Genomic DNA, 15,055 nt, shown 5'->3' with positions numbered 1-15,055 from the left:
CCGGCTAATTGCCCGCCGCATGGGCTCCCTCTCCCGACTACCTGCCCGTCTGACCAGGCCTCTCTCCCGGCTACCTGCCCGTCCCCTGTCCCGACTGCCTGGCCGCCCAGCTAGCTCTCTGTCTCGGCTAGAGAATACCCTCTCATGGCTATCTGACCGTCCACCCCGGCCCCTCTCTCGGCTGCCAGACCGTCCATCTGGCATCCTCTCCCTGCTGCCTGACCGCCTATCTGGCATCCTCTCCCTGCTGCCTGCTCTCCTGAACATCCCCCTGCCACGGATGGATGCCTGCCTAGCTTGCCCTCTGCCTCTGTATACATATCCTCTGCCACGGCCATCATCCATTCTGCCCATTCCCCGGCCATGGCCATCATCCATCCTGCCCATTCCCCAACCGCCATCCATCCTTCCCATCCCTCGGCCACCATCCATCCTTCCCATTCCTCGTCCACCTCGTCCACGGCCCATTCCCCAGCCACGGCCATCTCCCTGCCCTCTGCCACGGCCATCATCCAGTCTGCCTTGGCCCCTTCCTCTGTTTACTGGTCCCTTGCCTCTATCTTCATGCATAAATGGCCCTTTCCCCCTGTTTTCCGGTCCAGGTGGGCCCTGGGTGCTATCTGAAGCAATCAGCTGGTCATCTGGTGAATCCAAATCTTGATTTCCTGTTACAGGGGTTACTGCACCACCTGTTCTTGCAATACCCGATTGCAAAGCTACAGGGTTACTAGAAAGAGATGATGATTTCTGGTTCTGAATAGGTGGAGTAGGTGCTTTGGACTCTTCTGCTTGCTGGTTAGGATCATGTGAACTCCATGTCCACTTTTTAGGAGGGTCTGAAACAGTTTCTTTGACTTCAGGTTTGGATGGCTCCTGTTGAGTATTTGTCAAGTCCTCATTTGGCTCAGTGGGACCTGCATTCTGTGCATCAGGAGTAGTCTGTGTTCTGCTTACAGTCTGCTGATTGCCAGCTACATCTGTAAAGGGTTCTTTGTTTTCTGACTGTGAGTCTGTCTGTGACTGCTGCTGCTGTCCCAAATGAGGCCTGGGCCCCATCCATCGTGAACCACCAGGTCGGGAACCATGTCCATGTGATGAATTTGTCGAAGTATAAAATTGTGCTGCTGGCCCTCGTGGGATATTCCCCCATCTACTTGAAGACTGTCCATCTGTATTCTGCCGGTCAAAACGTGATCTATATCCTTCTGAGCGCTGGGAGTCAAAACGAGGCCCTCTCTGTCTTGAGCCTTCGAATTTGTCATATCCTCTTCCTCGAGGTCCATCAAATCTGTAAACAACATAATGACAATTTTATTCAAATGGACATGTCAAATTAAAATCCTCTAAAAGAGAGTTCCACACACATCCCTAAGTCACTTCTAACTGATGAATCCAGTTCAAGCCACCTGCAGATCTAGTAAAAAAAAAACCATCTTCAAGCATATGCTCAAATACTAATTTACATAATAGACTACAACTAATTAAATTACACAAAATAGGAACCCATGTCTGAAGTCAAGTTGCTAGGATTATTGAGATTCACAGTTCTGTCTAACTGGATGGTGTTAGGAAGGCCAAAACATGTCTGGAGCTAGACTTTGCAAGGGACACAAAAAGTTGTAAGAAGGGCTTCGATAAGTACGTTGGCCAGAAAATGAAGGTCGAAGAAAGCATGCCTTGCCCTCAGTGAACATGACTGGCAAACTGGTAACAATGTACAAGAAGGCTGAGGTATTCAACCACATTTTTTGCCTCAGTCTTCACTGGCAACCTCTCTTCCCGCACCTCATGAGCGGACGGACCACAAGACAGGGACTGGGGGAGCAAAGTCCCTCTCACTGTAAGTGAAGATCAGGTTTGTGACCACCTGAGGAACTTGAACATGCATACGTCTACAGTACCTGATGGAATGCATCCCAGAGACCTGAGAGAACTGGCTGATGTAGTTGCCAAGCTGCTCACCACGATATCTGAAAAGTCATGGCACTCAGGTGAAGTCCCCAGTCAATAACTAAAAAAGCGGGAATATTGCACCCATTTTTAAAAATGATAAAAAAGAAGATCTGGGGAACCTATCAGCCTCACCTCTACACCTGGGAAGATCCTCATAGAAGCTAAGGCACATGGAGGAAAGGGATGTGATCTGAGACAACCAGCATGGTGTTACCAAGGGCGTGTCCTGCCTGGCTAACCTAGTGGCCTTCCATGATGGCATGACTACATCAGTGGACAAAGGAAGACTTATGGAAGTCATCTATCTGGACTTCCGTAAATCCCTGGATATGGTCCACCATAACATCCTTCGCTTTAAATTGGAAAGATATGGATTTGATGGATAGGACTGTTTGGTGGATGAGGAATTGGCTGCATGGTTGCATCCATAGGGTAGCAGTCATTGGCTCAACATCCAGATGGAGATTGGTGACAAGTGGTATTCCTTCAAGGCCTGTGTTATACCAGTACTGTTCAATAAGTTCATGGATGACATAAGACAGTGGATTGAGTGCACCCTCAGAAAGTTTGCCAATGAGTGTCTGCCAAACTGAGTGGTGCAGTTGACATACCTGAAGTATAGGATGCCACCCACAAAGACCTGGACAAGCTCAAGATGTAGGTCCATGTGTACCTCATGAGGTACAACAAGGCCAAGTCTTGCACCTGGGTTGGGGCAACCCCTGGATCAATACAAGCTGGGGGATGAAGGAATTGAGAGCAGCCCTATAGAGAAGGATGTGGGGGGTACTGGTGGATGAAAAGAAGGACATGAGCCGGTAGTGTGCGCTCACAGCCCAGGAAGCCAGCCGTATCATGGGCTGCACCAGAAGTGTGACCAGCAGGTCAAGGGAGGCGATTCTCCCCCTCTACTCCACTCTGGTGAGACCCTGCCTGGAGTACTGCATTCAGCTCTGGAGTCCTCAGTACAGGAAAGATATGGACCTGTTTCAGCAGGTCCAGAGGAGGGCCACGAAGATGACAAGATGTATGGAGTAACTCTCCTGTGAGAAGAGGCTGAGAGAGTTGGGATTGGTCAGTCTGGAGAAGAGAAAGCTCTGTAGAGACCTTGTTGTGGCTTTTCAATACTTAAAGGGGGAGGCCTATGAGAAAGCTGGGAACAGACTTCTAAGTATGTCTTCTTAAGATAGGACAAGGGTTAATGGTTTTAAACTACAAGAGGGGAGATTCACACTAGATAAAAGGAAGACATTTTTTACAATCAGGGTGATAAAATACTGGATTGCCCAGAGAGGCGGTAGATGCGCCATCCCTGGAGACAGTCAAGTCAGGTTGACTTGCTCTGAGCAACCTCATCCAGATGAAGATGTCCCTGCTCATTGCAAGGAGGGGTTGGACTAGATGACCTCTGAAGGTCCCCTTCCATCTCAAACTATTCTATCATTCTATGGATATTCATTACCACCTAGTTAGCAACAGTGGTTGACTTGTTGCATAATTTACTGTTCCAATGAGCAATTTACAAAACAAGATCATTTATACAAGCTCAAATAATTTTAATAATCCTGATAACTTATCACAGTAAACTCCCTTTTTGTGGGGTGGGAGCATGGCAAGATGAACAGGAAAAGAAAAAAGAAATTACCAAGTGCAGTGGCAAGAATACTTAAGATTGGAAGGATCAGCCTTTACAGGGAAGGTATAGCTAGAAGGTTGTGTGTAAGACACACTTCATCCCCAAAACTCCGAAAATTAGTTTAAGGCAGTTCTTCAGAATTTCTTGAGAAAAGTTAATTGCTGAAAAGAAAGAGGTAAAGGATGTGTGTGTCTTTTTATAGGTCTAGTCGTTACCTGGTACTTTTTGGCTGGGATGGCAGCATGTAACACACGTTTTTACTTTATCCCAAGTTCAGTTAAAAATTTATTAGGATTCTCTGTTCTACAAACTATAGTGAGAAGAAACAGTAAACAGGTTTTTGGGAAATCTTTGATAAAACCCTAGAATGGTGATGCAATCACAACACAGGAATGCACAAAGGCTATAGTTTTAATCAAACGAGTACATTCAAAACCAGAGCTCCTGTATATGCACTCTATAATTTTTTGATTATCCATAGCCTATCGTTGCACACCACTAATGCACACAAAAGACATGCACTATCAAATCTGGAAACCAGTCTGATCAGAATTTTACACCCAACAAATGCCCAGGACCAGAAACAACACTTTAAAAAAAAAAAAAAAAAAATCAGAAGGTAGAAAATTATTCAAAGTTATAAAAAAATTCATTTACATTACTAGCAGCTCATGAATTATTATTCACGAATGATCACTTTGGAAGCAAAGAGAAGGGAAATAAACATGAAGATATGATTGTAAAGTCTAGTAGAGTATGCAAGGATAGAAACAATTGAACAGAACAACACTGTTCTTTGGTTCAGTAGGCATCACATCAACTCATCTTGAACTAATGACTAGATGGAACAGATGTTTTTGCAACCTATGATGTCAAGTATGAAAGAAAAACATTCCAAACCCAAGATCTTGAATTAAGCCATATAACAGGTATAAAACCATAAAAACCCCACAGAAGACTGGCTTTTAGAGTAGCTTTACACTAACGCAACAGGCCATCCACCTGAAAAAAAATGAAGATTTAATTTAGAAAACCAAGACTATCACGATGTAATGCAAAATTAAAATTGGCAAAGAATCCGAATGCTAGATCTTAAGGCTCAAATCTTCATCTCTTTCCCTCTCTCGTTCACAATTTTTTGAATGAGAAGTAATGCTATGTGTGTAGAAACCCACTGATTTGCACTAAAGACAAGCACTACCTCTCTTATCAAACAGCATATGGAAAAGTGCACTAAATAGGACAATCATCTAGCTGCAGAACTCTCTTACATTAGAAGTTAATGTACTGATGAACAACTCTGAATTTTCATTTCTTTCTGCAATAAATGTTATTTTACAAAGAGTATTTTTTATTGTTTCTAAAATATAAGTAGCATCTTAATTGCCAGTAATAAGCTATGTTAGTATATTCAACTGAATATGAATACTTTCCTGAATCCCTTTTGCAATGCCTACAGTAAAGTGCTACCATATAAAAACAATCCTTTAACATTTTTGTTTTAGATTTTCCTAAAGTGTGTTTCAAATATCATAGACAAAATGCTGGGAATTTAGATCACTTTTCACACAGGATCACCCTTTCAAGTGTGAGTCATCACACTTTCTATTACTAGCAAAAAGTATTCTACTCTAGATAATGCTCAGGTGAAAGTCATCTGTCCTTGCTTTAATAAGATAAATACAGAGCATGGTGTGTACACATTAAAAACAAAACCTCCAACAACCAACCACAGTTCATAAAACCTCAGGAAGATTTGAGAATAAGATATATGCTTCATTTTTTAACATATCACTGAACTTCTTGTAGACTGGAACATGTGTAAGTCAACAAAACCACCCTTACCTAGGGCCTCTGGGGCCTTCAAAACGTGCTGATCTGGGAGGATCTGGAAGCAATCCACCTGACCTCACAGGTTTATCCTGCATGGTAGGTGCGTGCGTTGAAGACACTGAAGAAGTGGCTTTTGGTTCCCCACATCCTTGCTCAGATGAAATAGAAACAGTTTGTTTACTAAGATGAGCTTGAGACTTTCCGTGGTCTGAAGAGCCAAAGGATGAACTTACTTGAGAATGATAAGGTGAATAGACAGTTGAACTAGCCATTTTTGATGCATAGGTACCCGGGGTGGGAAGCAGAGCTGGCCTTGGTGTCTCAGTGGATTGACTGCTTTGAGAACTGGATCCAGAAGGGACAGAGGAATTAGACAACTGAGAAACAGAAGAGAGAGGTGGGGGGACCAGTGGAGGCGTAGTTGAAGGTAAAGTTGGAGGCATAATAGGAATGCCACCTTGACTGGTTTGAGAATACGGAACAAATGGAGGTGGCAGCGAAACATTTGCAGGATACTGGTTCTTCAGATTTTGGAGTGAGCTCACTTTCTCCTGCAGATGGGACTGAGTGACCTTCATCTGTTCATCCCATGCCTTCCACTGTTTCTCATACTCTTGAAGCTGGTCTTTGTGAGGGTAGGTTTGAAGCTGATGCTGCCACTGTTGGTTCATTGATCGCTCCCAATCTTTATGAAGCTGCTGGAACTGTTTTTGCTGTGCCTCATAATGTCGCAGCTGCATGTCCACTGACATTGTCTGCAATAGAAAGAAAAGAATAGCTTCCAAATACCATCTTAGTTATTTTCAGAACCACATATTTCAGTATCACTTGCAATACCACAATTTCTGATTTGGGCTGAAGCCTGAAAAAGAACTAGACTGAAACAAAAGCACAGACCAGCTGCAATGTCTAATGTCACTGTGACTTTACACATTTTATGACTAGAGGACATTTATACATAGAAGACACTTTTTTTTTTTTTTTTTTTTTAAACAGGACAGCTGAAGAAAGTTATAATTAAAGGGCTCCATTTAATAAGCTCTATTATTACTGGATGCTAACAACGGCTAAAGCCCAAACCAATCTTCACACTTTCAATATATATGGTATGTGGCTGTTTCTCAAGGTTTCAGCTTCTGCTGTTAATCCCCTCAGAACTGCTTCCGCTGACAGCAATTATTTTTCTCTAAGCCTTTGCCAAATGTTTTTATTTGCACAATGAAGCTTTTTTCAGTGAGGTACTATCTTTCGTCATGTTTAGATACAGGTATCTATAGCTTGATGTTGTCTGAGATTTGTAAGTTCACACTTAAGAGTTTTTGTTTTTTTTGAAAAAAGCAGACAGCCTAAGCTACAAAGAAATTCTTAATGTACAAACCCCACTAACCCAGGAAAAGCTGACACAATTCTCTAATACAGTAACCAGCTTCTAGTTAAAAGCTTGAAGTTTGCAACACTGACATAATTATATAAATAATGCGAGATAGCGATATTCTTAATTACTTTAACTGCGTATTTTTGGCATCTAAGTTTACTTCATCATAAATATTTATTTTTGTACTGTACTGTGTTGTAAAAGAGAAGCACTTAATGAAATCATCTGTTTTCCTGTCTTTTCTTCTGAACCGTTTCTCCAGCAGCAAAACATTCAAAGCTAAGTAAATTCAATACTGTGTTCAGCTTTGCTCCTGTATCACCCAGGTATGTCTGAAAAACCTTATGACAAATGTAAAGTCTTGTATTTCTCATCCTACTGAAGCTTCACCACCATGTGCTAATTGCTTTTTTGTTCTGAAGTCAACTAACAGTAGAAAAAGGGGATATAGACTTCTACCCAAGCAGCAAAAGTAGCTAGACAAATGACCCAACCATGACAAATTGTTTCCCAGCAGACCATGAGTGCTAGGTCACCCAGGAAGTATACTAAACACCATCTCCTTAGTGTTTCACCTGTAAGTGTGGAGGCTGTTGCATGATCTGTTGATACTGCTGTACCATCTGCTGCAGCTGGGCATGCTTCTGCATTATTCTTTGATACTGAAATCCAACTCGCTGATGGGGTTGCTGCTGCCATTGAGCTGCTGCCGCTTGCAATTGCTGCAATCTCAAATCTTCCTCAGGGTCATCAGGAGGTTCAATATTGAGCTACGGAAAAAGACAAACGCTATAAAGGAAAGCTCCTTCTGTCAGAAGAAAAGCACACTTGGTCACTACCCAGTTTACGAGAACTTTCTCAATGTTCATTATTTTATCACTCTGGATTTCAGCTTTTCAGCCACCCACATCTTCTGGAAGGCTGATTTTTATTTCATTTATTCTTAATGTGAATACTCTAATCTGAAGGTTAGGTTGATGGCAATTACGGTATTCATTCATACAGAAGCTACCTACAGGGAAGAGATTAACGCAGATCTGTTATCTGTTGCTCACAACAAATACAATGAGACAACAGTGCTTTTTCATGATGAAGTAAAATAACTCTGAGTGCATTATTTTTGCCACTCGGTAGGAACCCACACACTGTAAGTTAAAGAGGAGCACATGCTGCAGGGTAATCTACTACCTTACAGTAATCTGTTCAAAACATCAATCATGACCTACATCCATTCTGTAGTAATTGTTACTAGGCATGCTGACAAAAATACTCTGTGCATAGTTCTTAGCTTTCAGATAAACTATAACACATAGAGAGGAGGAGAGCCAGAACTGACAAACTGCCAGAAAAGAATTAAGAAACAGTGTCTTAAAGATAGCATTCGTCAACTACTGAGTACTTGATTTTGCACTTAGGTATCACAAAGTGTTTCTCACAGACAAAGATGACAACACTGGGGAAGGTGTGAGTGAGTCAAGCTTGGACTCGCTTGCTGCATGTGTGGGTGACTATGTATGTCTACATACAAGGCGTGTATTCTTATTTTTCAATCGATGGAGCCTTAACAAATGTTCTTTTAAGATTGCTGTGCCATATTTAGTTATTGTTACACAGTATACATGAGAATTTGATGGTATTATTTTCCTGTTTCTTTATCCCATCTAGCACAACAAATGGAGTGGCACTACTTTACAAAGTCTACCTGAGTTTCAGTGGATGTAAGAGAAGACTCATCTTCTTTGGAAGATGGAGGCAGGGATTCATTAAGTGGAGGTTCAGACTGCTGAGTTGAAGCACTCATTTTCCCTTCTTCAGACTTTGCTCTCTGCTCAGATGCATCCTTCCCTACTGGACCTTTCATTTGCTGCTGTCCCTGAGCATGGGCCTTTGCCCTTTGCTGCAGGCTAAGCAAGTGCTGCTGGTACCAGTATTGCTGCTGTTCCTACAATAGACAGAAAATTTCTAAGATGGCTTTCATGGGAAAAAACATGAAAATTAATTCATGTTAGTCAATAGAATTATACTCTAGAAAAGTTTTAGAATATGCTTTGAAGGAAACTTCATCATCAACAGTATTGCAATGGATTGCAGAAGACTGACTCAGAATTCAGAAGCCACTATGTAAGGCATAGTATCCACAGCACAATTTATTTCCTACCTCAAAGTGCTTACAGCTAAAGAGAACAATAACGAAAAGCAGAAAGGTGGCCAATAATAAGCCAAATTACTGACATGCAGTAAGTACCATACTTACTATTTTTAGTGCTTTTTACTCCTAATAACAATAGCAGTTATATATTACCAATATATAACTCCTATAATAATAATTAGTAAATATTAATAATAATAGGTACTTATTATAAAACTAACAGATAAAATGAAGGGAAAATGTAGGACAAGTATGAGTAAGGAAGCAGTAAAGAGAAAAAGGAGGAAATGTACAAGAAAAGATGAAGAGAACCAAAAGAAAACACAGACATCAAGTAGCGTGACAATTACAGCTGAGAAATTGTGGTGGAGACATTTGAATAAAGGCCGTGGAAAGGAGAAAGAACAACCAGAACCAGCATATAGTAAGCATTATTTATTATCTGAATTCCCATTAATTCTGATTCATTCAGCAGCTGAAGAGGTAAACAGATACGGTTGCACCCAAAAAATTATCCATTTAAGAAGTGATTGAGCTTTTAGTTTTAAGTCTTTCAGGCTAGAATTAGAGTACTCTGGGCAGACGTCAGTAGCTTCAAAGCAATGTAAGCAGCCAACAACAGAAAGAACAAAAGACTGAAGTATCTCAACATAAATAAAAGTAGACTAAAGGTAAGTATTTCAACACTTAACTTGTGGTGTACCTTAGAGAACTGAATAGGAACCAGCAGTTCAGTATCTCTTCCAATACAAGAAATATCAGCCATCAAATTGGACTAGCAGGACAGATTTAAAACACATGGAAAGCAGCTCTTCACCTGACATGGCCTTGTGCTACCAGAGTTCTTGCCAGAGACTACTGCAGGGGCTAAAATTTTGTGGATCCAAGACACACCTCCATAAGCTCATAGAAGAAAAACCTACAGATTTTAAAAACAAAGACACCAGTTGCAGCTAAGGCAGCTCCTATATTTTAGGAAAGTATCACTATACACTTGATTTTTATGTTGTTCTCTTAGCATCTGCTTTTAGTCACTGTCAAAGACAGAATGACAAAATACTGTACTTTTGGTCTGACCTAGTACAACCATTTTTGTGCTCTCATGTCAACTCCACCACCTCTGAGAACCTGTGACTGCTCTAGATCTTTCGTATCCTCGGTTCTTCCCTTCCATCCAAGAAAAGCCACATCAGAAACAGAAAAGAATCCAAAATATGCAGGTATTTTAAAACAGAAGTGTGACAACACCACAGTGGTAGGTGCTGTCTGATGAGATTTCTCAAAACTGAACCATTCTGCCTACCTTAAAACAGGTTTAAAAGACGTGCAAGTTTCCTCCAAAAGCCTATCTCACTTTGGTGGTGCATCATCCCACTCCCTCCCGCCCCATCCTCTGGGCTGCTCCACAGTCTCAGGAATTCCCATCAGGCCTTGGCCTCTGTGTAATGAGTTGAGTGGTGAAGTGTCTCTTGACTATATCAGAAACTCCCACATGGCTAAGAAGGGAGGCAGTGATCATACCAGGGACTCCTATTCCCTGGCTAAGGTGGGAAGCAAGATCAGGGATAATGAGTCGTCCTCTGACAGCTTTACAACACTCCTTCCGTGATCGCAGCCTGAGCAGAATGGTATCACTGCTACTGGATTTTTGCTTCTAGTAACTGCCGACTCGGATTGCGGCCAGGATGGAAATTCACTAATGACTAAAGCCAATCATCTTGTGACCCTACAAATAGTGGTCCTAAGTGAGGCCCTGTGAGCAATCCTGCTGACTGCGATGTCCCTCAGAGGTTGCAGACTCTTGAGTCTGCAATAATCAGAGGTCAAAAGGCCCCCACTCCTTGAGACTTGACATTCACTCACTGAGAAATGCTGATACATTAGACATGAACATTTCACTGACTCGAGGGGGATTTTTAACAGGTATACCTTTATATGTCTTTACATATGCATGTGCATACATGTGTGTATAGATTGTTATACGAATTGTAGTAAATTCCATTGACTCACTTTATAAGAACCACCTTAAAATTGCAAACTGCTGGTAAATGACACTTGTAACCCTTTAGATGTATACTGCTGACCTAGTCTGAGACTAAGACTAGATCCAGCTACATCTAAGCTCCATCAGTTTATAAAGGAAGGGGGTCTATTCTGAACCTCATGACTTGATGGGAGGGTCTCCCTTACCCTTTTCAACTTTGATCTCTACAGAAATCATTCTAGCTTGGTTCTACTTCAAGTTTCCTTTATACATTCCATTAGACACAAACCATTGACCAAGCCTGAGACTAAGACTAGACAAAGCCACACGTAGGCTCCATCAGGAGTTCTGGAAGCAAGGGGGTCTATTCCGAACCTCATGACAGAATGGAAGGTCTCCCTTACACTCTCTGCCTTCAGTCTCTATCAGTCATCCTTAGCTTGATTTTACCTCATCTTTCCTTTGTATGCTTCATCCATGTAATAAACAATAGAGTGAACCTTGCCATTGAATTCTGTTAAGTTGTGCCTTTATATATCATATTAAAAATACTCTTGCTAGTACCTGTGATGGTCATTCGTTGAATGACCCTAAACCACCCATTTTGCGACACATACTCAAATCAGTAGCAATCTATCAGACACAATTAAACATGGAGCTGTATTTAAAAAAAAAACAAAAACTCAACCTTCTGTAAAACTGTAACTTGGAGATGAGGTCAATGAAAAGAGAAACTACGCTTCTTGGACTTTATGTTGATCATGTAATAACTCTGCCAAGAATCTTAAACAAGAATCTGACTCAGAAGAGATGTAGTAGCTTTGGGTGGAAGATGCGCACTCATGCTCCAGCATGGACTGTCTCAAAAACCTTCAACAACATGCTGTAGTAAGTGTAACTTCCAACACCAGGGAGGAGCATACATCCCCAGCTATACAAAAGCTTATTTCACTATTCCTCTCAGAAGGCATTATAAGGTGATTTACCATGACAGTGCTGGATGCTATGCTTTGCGAGTCCCTGTTCTACTGCCACAAATTGCCGTCTCCACGGATCTATGTTTTTAACTCCTCATTCTACCAATTGGACAAAGGGCTAAAACTCATAATATGGCCAGGAGTTCACACAAAGAGTTATGGTAATATCCTGTCACCCATTTTTTTTCTTTTTGCAGCAGAAGTCAGTGACACAGGTATTTGCAGGTTCTATCTGAAAAGCATGAGAAAGTGGAAAGGTAGATTTCTGAGCATAGTCAAAGCACAATAGAAGCGTTATTGTAGAAAATTCCTGATGGCAAAAAGTTCAGTTATTTGAGTGTTCGTCTCCTGATGATGACTGTCATTCTTCAAGTTCAGTTACAATCCTTAAGCCCAAGGAACACACCAGCATCAACATACGCCTTTTTTCTACCTTTGGCTGACCAAAAGACTACGCCTGTTGCATTGTATAGGGAACACTGAAACCAGCACCATAAGCTCCTGGCCACAGGACATACCATCAAAAATGTTAGTGCCCAGCTGATGCCACAAGACTACTCCAAAATGAATTTAGGTAACCCTACACCATAACATAATCCCTATTTTAAGAGACAACTTGGTTCTTTTTTGCTAAAGATAGCAAAAGAATTCTTTAGGATCCTATATAAAACAAAGGCGGATTTTAAAGAGTAAAGAAGTTGCTAAAAGGTGAAATGATAAAGCTAAGGTAGCTTTAACAGATGTAGATAAGTGCATATTTATGTGTACAGATCCACTCATGCATACTTGTTTACTACTGTCAATACACAGGAGCATACGGTACCCAAATATCAGATGGAGGATAATTGAAATACTACAGGTACTTTAACAGGACTTGACAAAAGATGCATCTGATTGTATAAAACCACAAGAATCTGGCAGTTTAATCCAACTGTACAGCCATGTATGAAGCTACTACACTATATCTGTAATATTACCAACGCAAAGAGCAGTATCTTATTTTTAGACAGGAAAGGGAAATAATAAAACACGAACTCAAGACAAATTGCATAATATTTTCTGTTAAGAAAAAAACACTGATCTATTTGGCTGCAACCACTGTTACTGTGGGCTGAGAAGAGAAAGAATTGTTTCCAATTACCAGTTTAAACAAAGGCGTAATAGGATCTTACAAATTACAAATTACAGTATTTCTCTACTTGGCTTTTTAAGATCATTAGCAAGAAAGCATCACTATGCTTTGCTTTTCCTGTTCCTATTGTGTAAGAACTTGTTGCTCCAAATCCTGTCCCACTTTACAGCCTAAAATAGCCAAAATGATATCAATTATAACAAATTTATGACCAGCATTGTACCAGATTCCTTTTGAATTAATGCTGAATTGTGCATAAGAGTAAACAAACTACTCAAGACAGAAGCGGTTTGTATAAACACTCATAAACCAGACCATGGAAACTTCAGCAATAGTTTGCTTCTTTATGTGTGTACCACAATACTGCATTACTTGTGAGTCTTATAGAAAGAGAGAGAGTGGCTGAGGAACAATTCAATGACATGAATGAAACTTCAGGCTATATAAGGAGGGAGGACTTACAGTTCACTATTCAATCTTGAGTTCAGTAATTAAAGAAGTCAGCCAGCAGCCTTAGTACTTAGAACATCACCTTCTACAGCTGATTTTTTAAGGTTTTGGCATTAAGAAATGTAACAAGTCCCACCCCTATCACTGTAAAAGATCAACTAGTACTGTCCAAAACCTTTGTAAGATTAAGTTTATGAACTGAAAGCACCACTTTGCTAGGCAGTGATCAGTTACATGGTGTGAACTTAAAAATAATATATTCCCAAATCTATTCAGGTATTGGCATGAAGCTTTAATGGATACAATTCAAAAGGTGTCCCAATAATTAACAAGTTTAAAGCGTCAGTGACTTCAACAGGACACAACGGGATTTTTGCAAACTTAGTTTCAGATCAGAATCCCAAGATCAATTTGCCAAAAATAGATGTCTTTAACTAAAGTAAATTTAAAGCATGCACTTCAGCTTTGTTCTTGCAGCTGGATGTCTACAAACTGATCCTAAAACCATGTAAGACTCAACGAATCTGAGCGACCTGTACACATAGCTGAGGGTCTCTCTTTGTGCATGCTTAACCTTAAGCAACGGGATTGCCTCTAACTTAATGCATATGAACGGTCACATCATGCTCACTGGAACTGCTTGCATTTAGGAAGTATGGGAACGTTTTGCAGGCATTCTGGCTCTAGTGTACACGTAAAAAGCCCACAGCATTAGCAACGAGAATATTCTTCACCTCGAAAGCATTTCAGAGCATCTCCCTCCAGTGTCCCATACAATTTTATACTGGAAGATCAGGCATGTGTAGCACAAAACGTATAAGTAAGTGTAAGTAAAGGGCAACCACGTACTATGCTAGAAAAACTTCTGCAGCTTTAACTAAGTGTGGCAAGATTAAAATAGTCACAATTCTGCACCGATCAGAGAGACAACTGAAAGACAACCCCATGAGAAAACTAAATGAAGAAATCACTGAAGGCAAGAGACACTGATCCTGCAATGTCCCATACGCAAACAGGGCCAAATGAAGTCAACAGAAGTTTGGTGCAGTTACCTACAAGCTGTGCTTTGGAAAACAATTCTCCAGGGACCAATAAGCCACCAAGAAAACTCAATTCAGCCAGGAGTCAGACTCTTCCCTAAACGACTCATTTGCTCTTGAAAAATTACGGTTTGTTACATCCCAACAACCACCACTGGATAAAGAAGCATTTACGGAGCACCTGCCATTCCCAGACTTCCAAGGGTTGCGTCCAAGCCCTTCAAGTATTATGCACATACGGCGCGCTATTAACTGCCCTTACTCGGAGACCTTTGCAGCACCGTGTACCCACCAGCGGTTAATCGCACCGCTGCCCTGGCGACTCCTTGCTGCCAGCCGGGGCCGCAGGGGCGAGCGCGGCGGCAGTGATGCCTTACCTGGGGAGTCATGGTGGAGGGGTCCGGCTGCTCGGTGCCACCGGTCTCCTTGGCGGCGGTCGGCGCTGCCTCCGGCTGGGCGGGAGCAGATAGAGGCAGGGACGTCTGGGGTGGGGGGAAATGGGCCGGCGGTGGCTTGGCCGGGGGAG

At 41.5% G+C, this 15,055-nt stretch overlaps 1 protein-coding gene across 1 annotated transcript in view; it reads right to left on the bottom strand.

Moving 5' to 3' along the window:
• Nucleotides 1–14,981, bottom strand: part of YLPM1 (YLP motif containing 1) — a gene marked incomplete at its 5' end in the record, with an annotated part of 37,809 nt that extends 22,828 nt beyond the window's left edge. Inside the window, 5 exons of the mRNA XM_010017795.1 lie at nucleotides 17–1,288; nucleotides 5,435–6,177; nucleotides 7,373–7,567; nucleotides 8,500–8,739; nucleotides 14,907–14,981. Of these exons, the coding sequence (XP_010016097.1) occupies nucleotides 17–1,288; nucleotides 5,435–6,177; nucleotides 7,373–7,567; nucleotides 8,500–8,739; nucleotides 14,907–14,981 (2,525 nt within the window). The remainder of the gene's footprint in view (nucleotides 1–16; nucleotides 1,289–5,434; nucleotides 6,178–7,372; nucleotides 7,568–8,499; nucleotides 8,740–14,906) is intronic.
• Nucleotides 14,982–15,055: the final 74 nt, after the last annotated feature.

Source organism: Nestor notabilis, unplaced genomic scaffold (genome assembly GCF_000696875.1).
Source record: "Nestor notabilis isolate BGI_N333 unplaced genomic scaffold, ASM69687v1 scaffold18297, whole genome shotgun sequence".
NCBI lineage: Eukaryota > Metazoa > Chordata > Aves > Psittaciformes > Psittacidae > Nestor > Nestor notabilis.
Note: the sequence above shows the minus strand (reverse complement) of the source record. Positions and strands in the feature narration are given on the sequence as shown.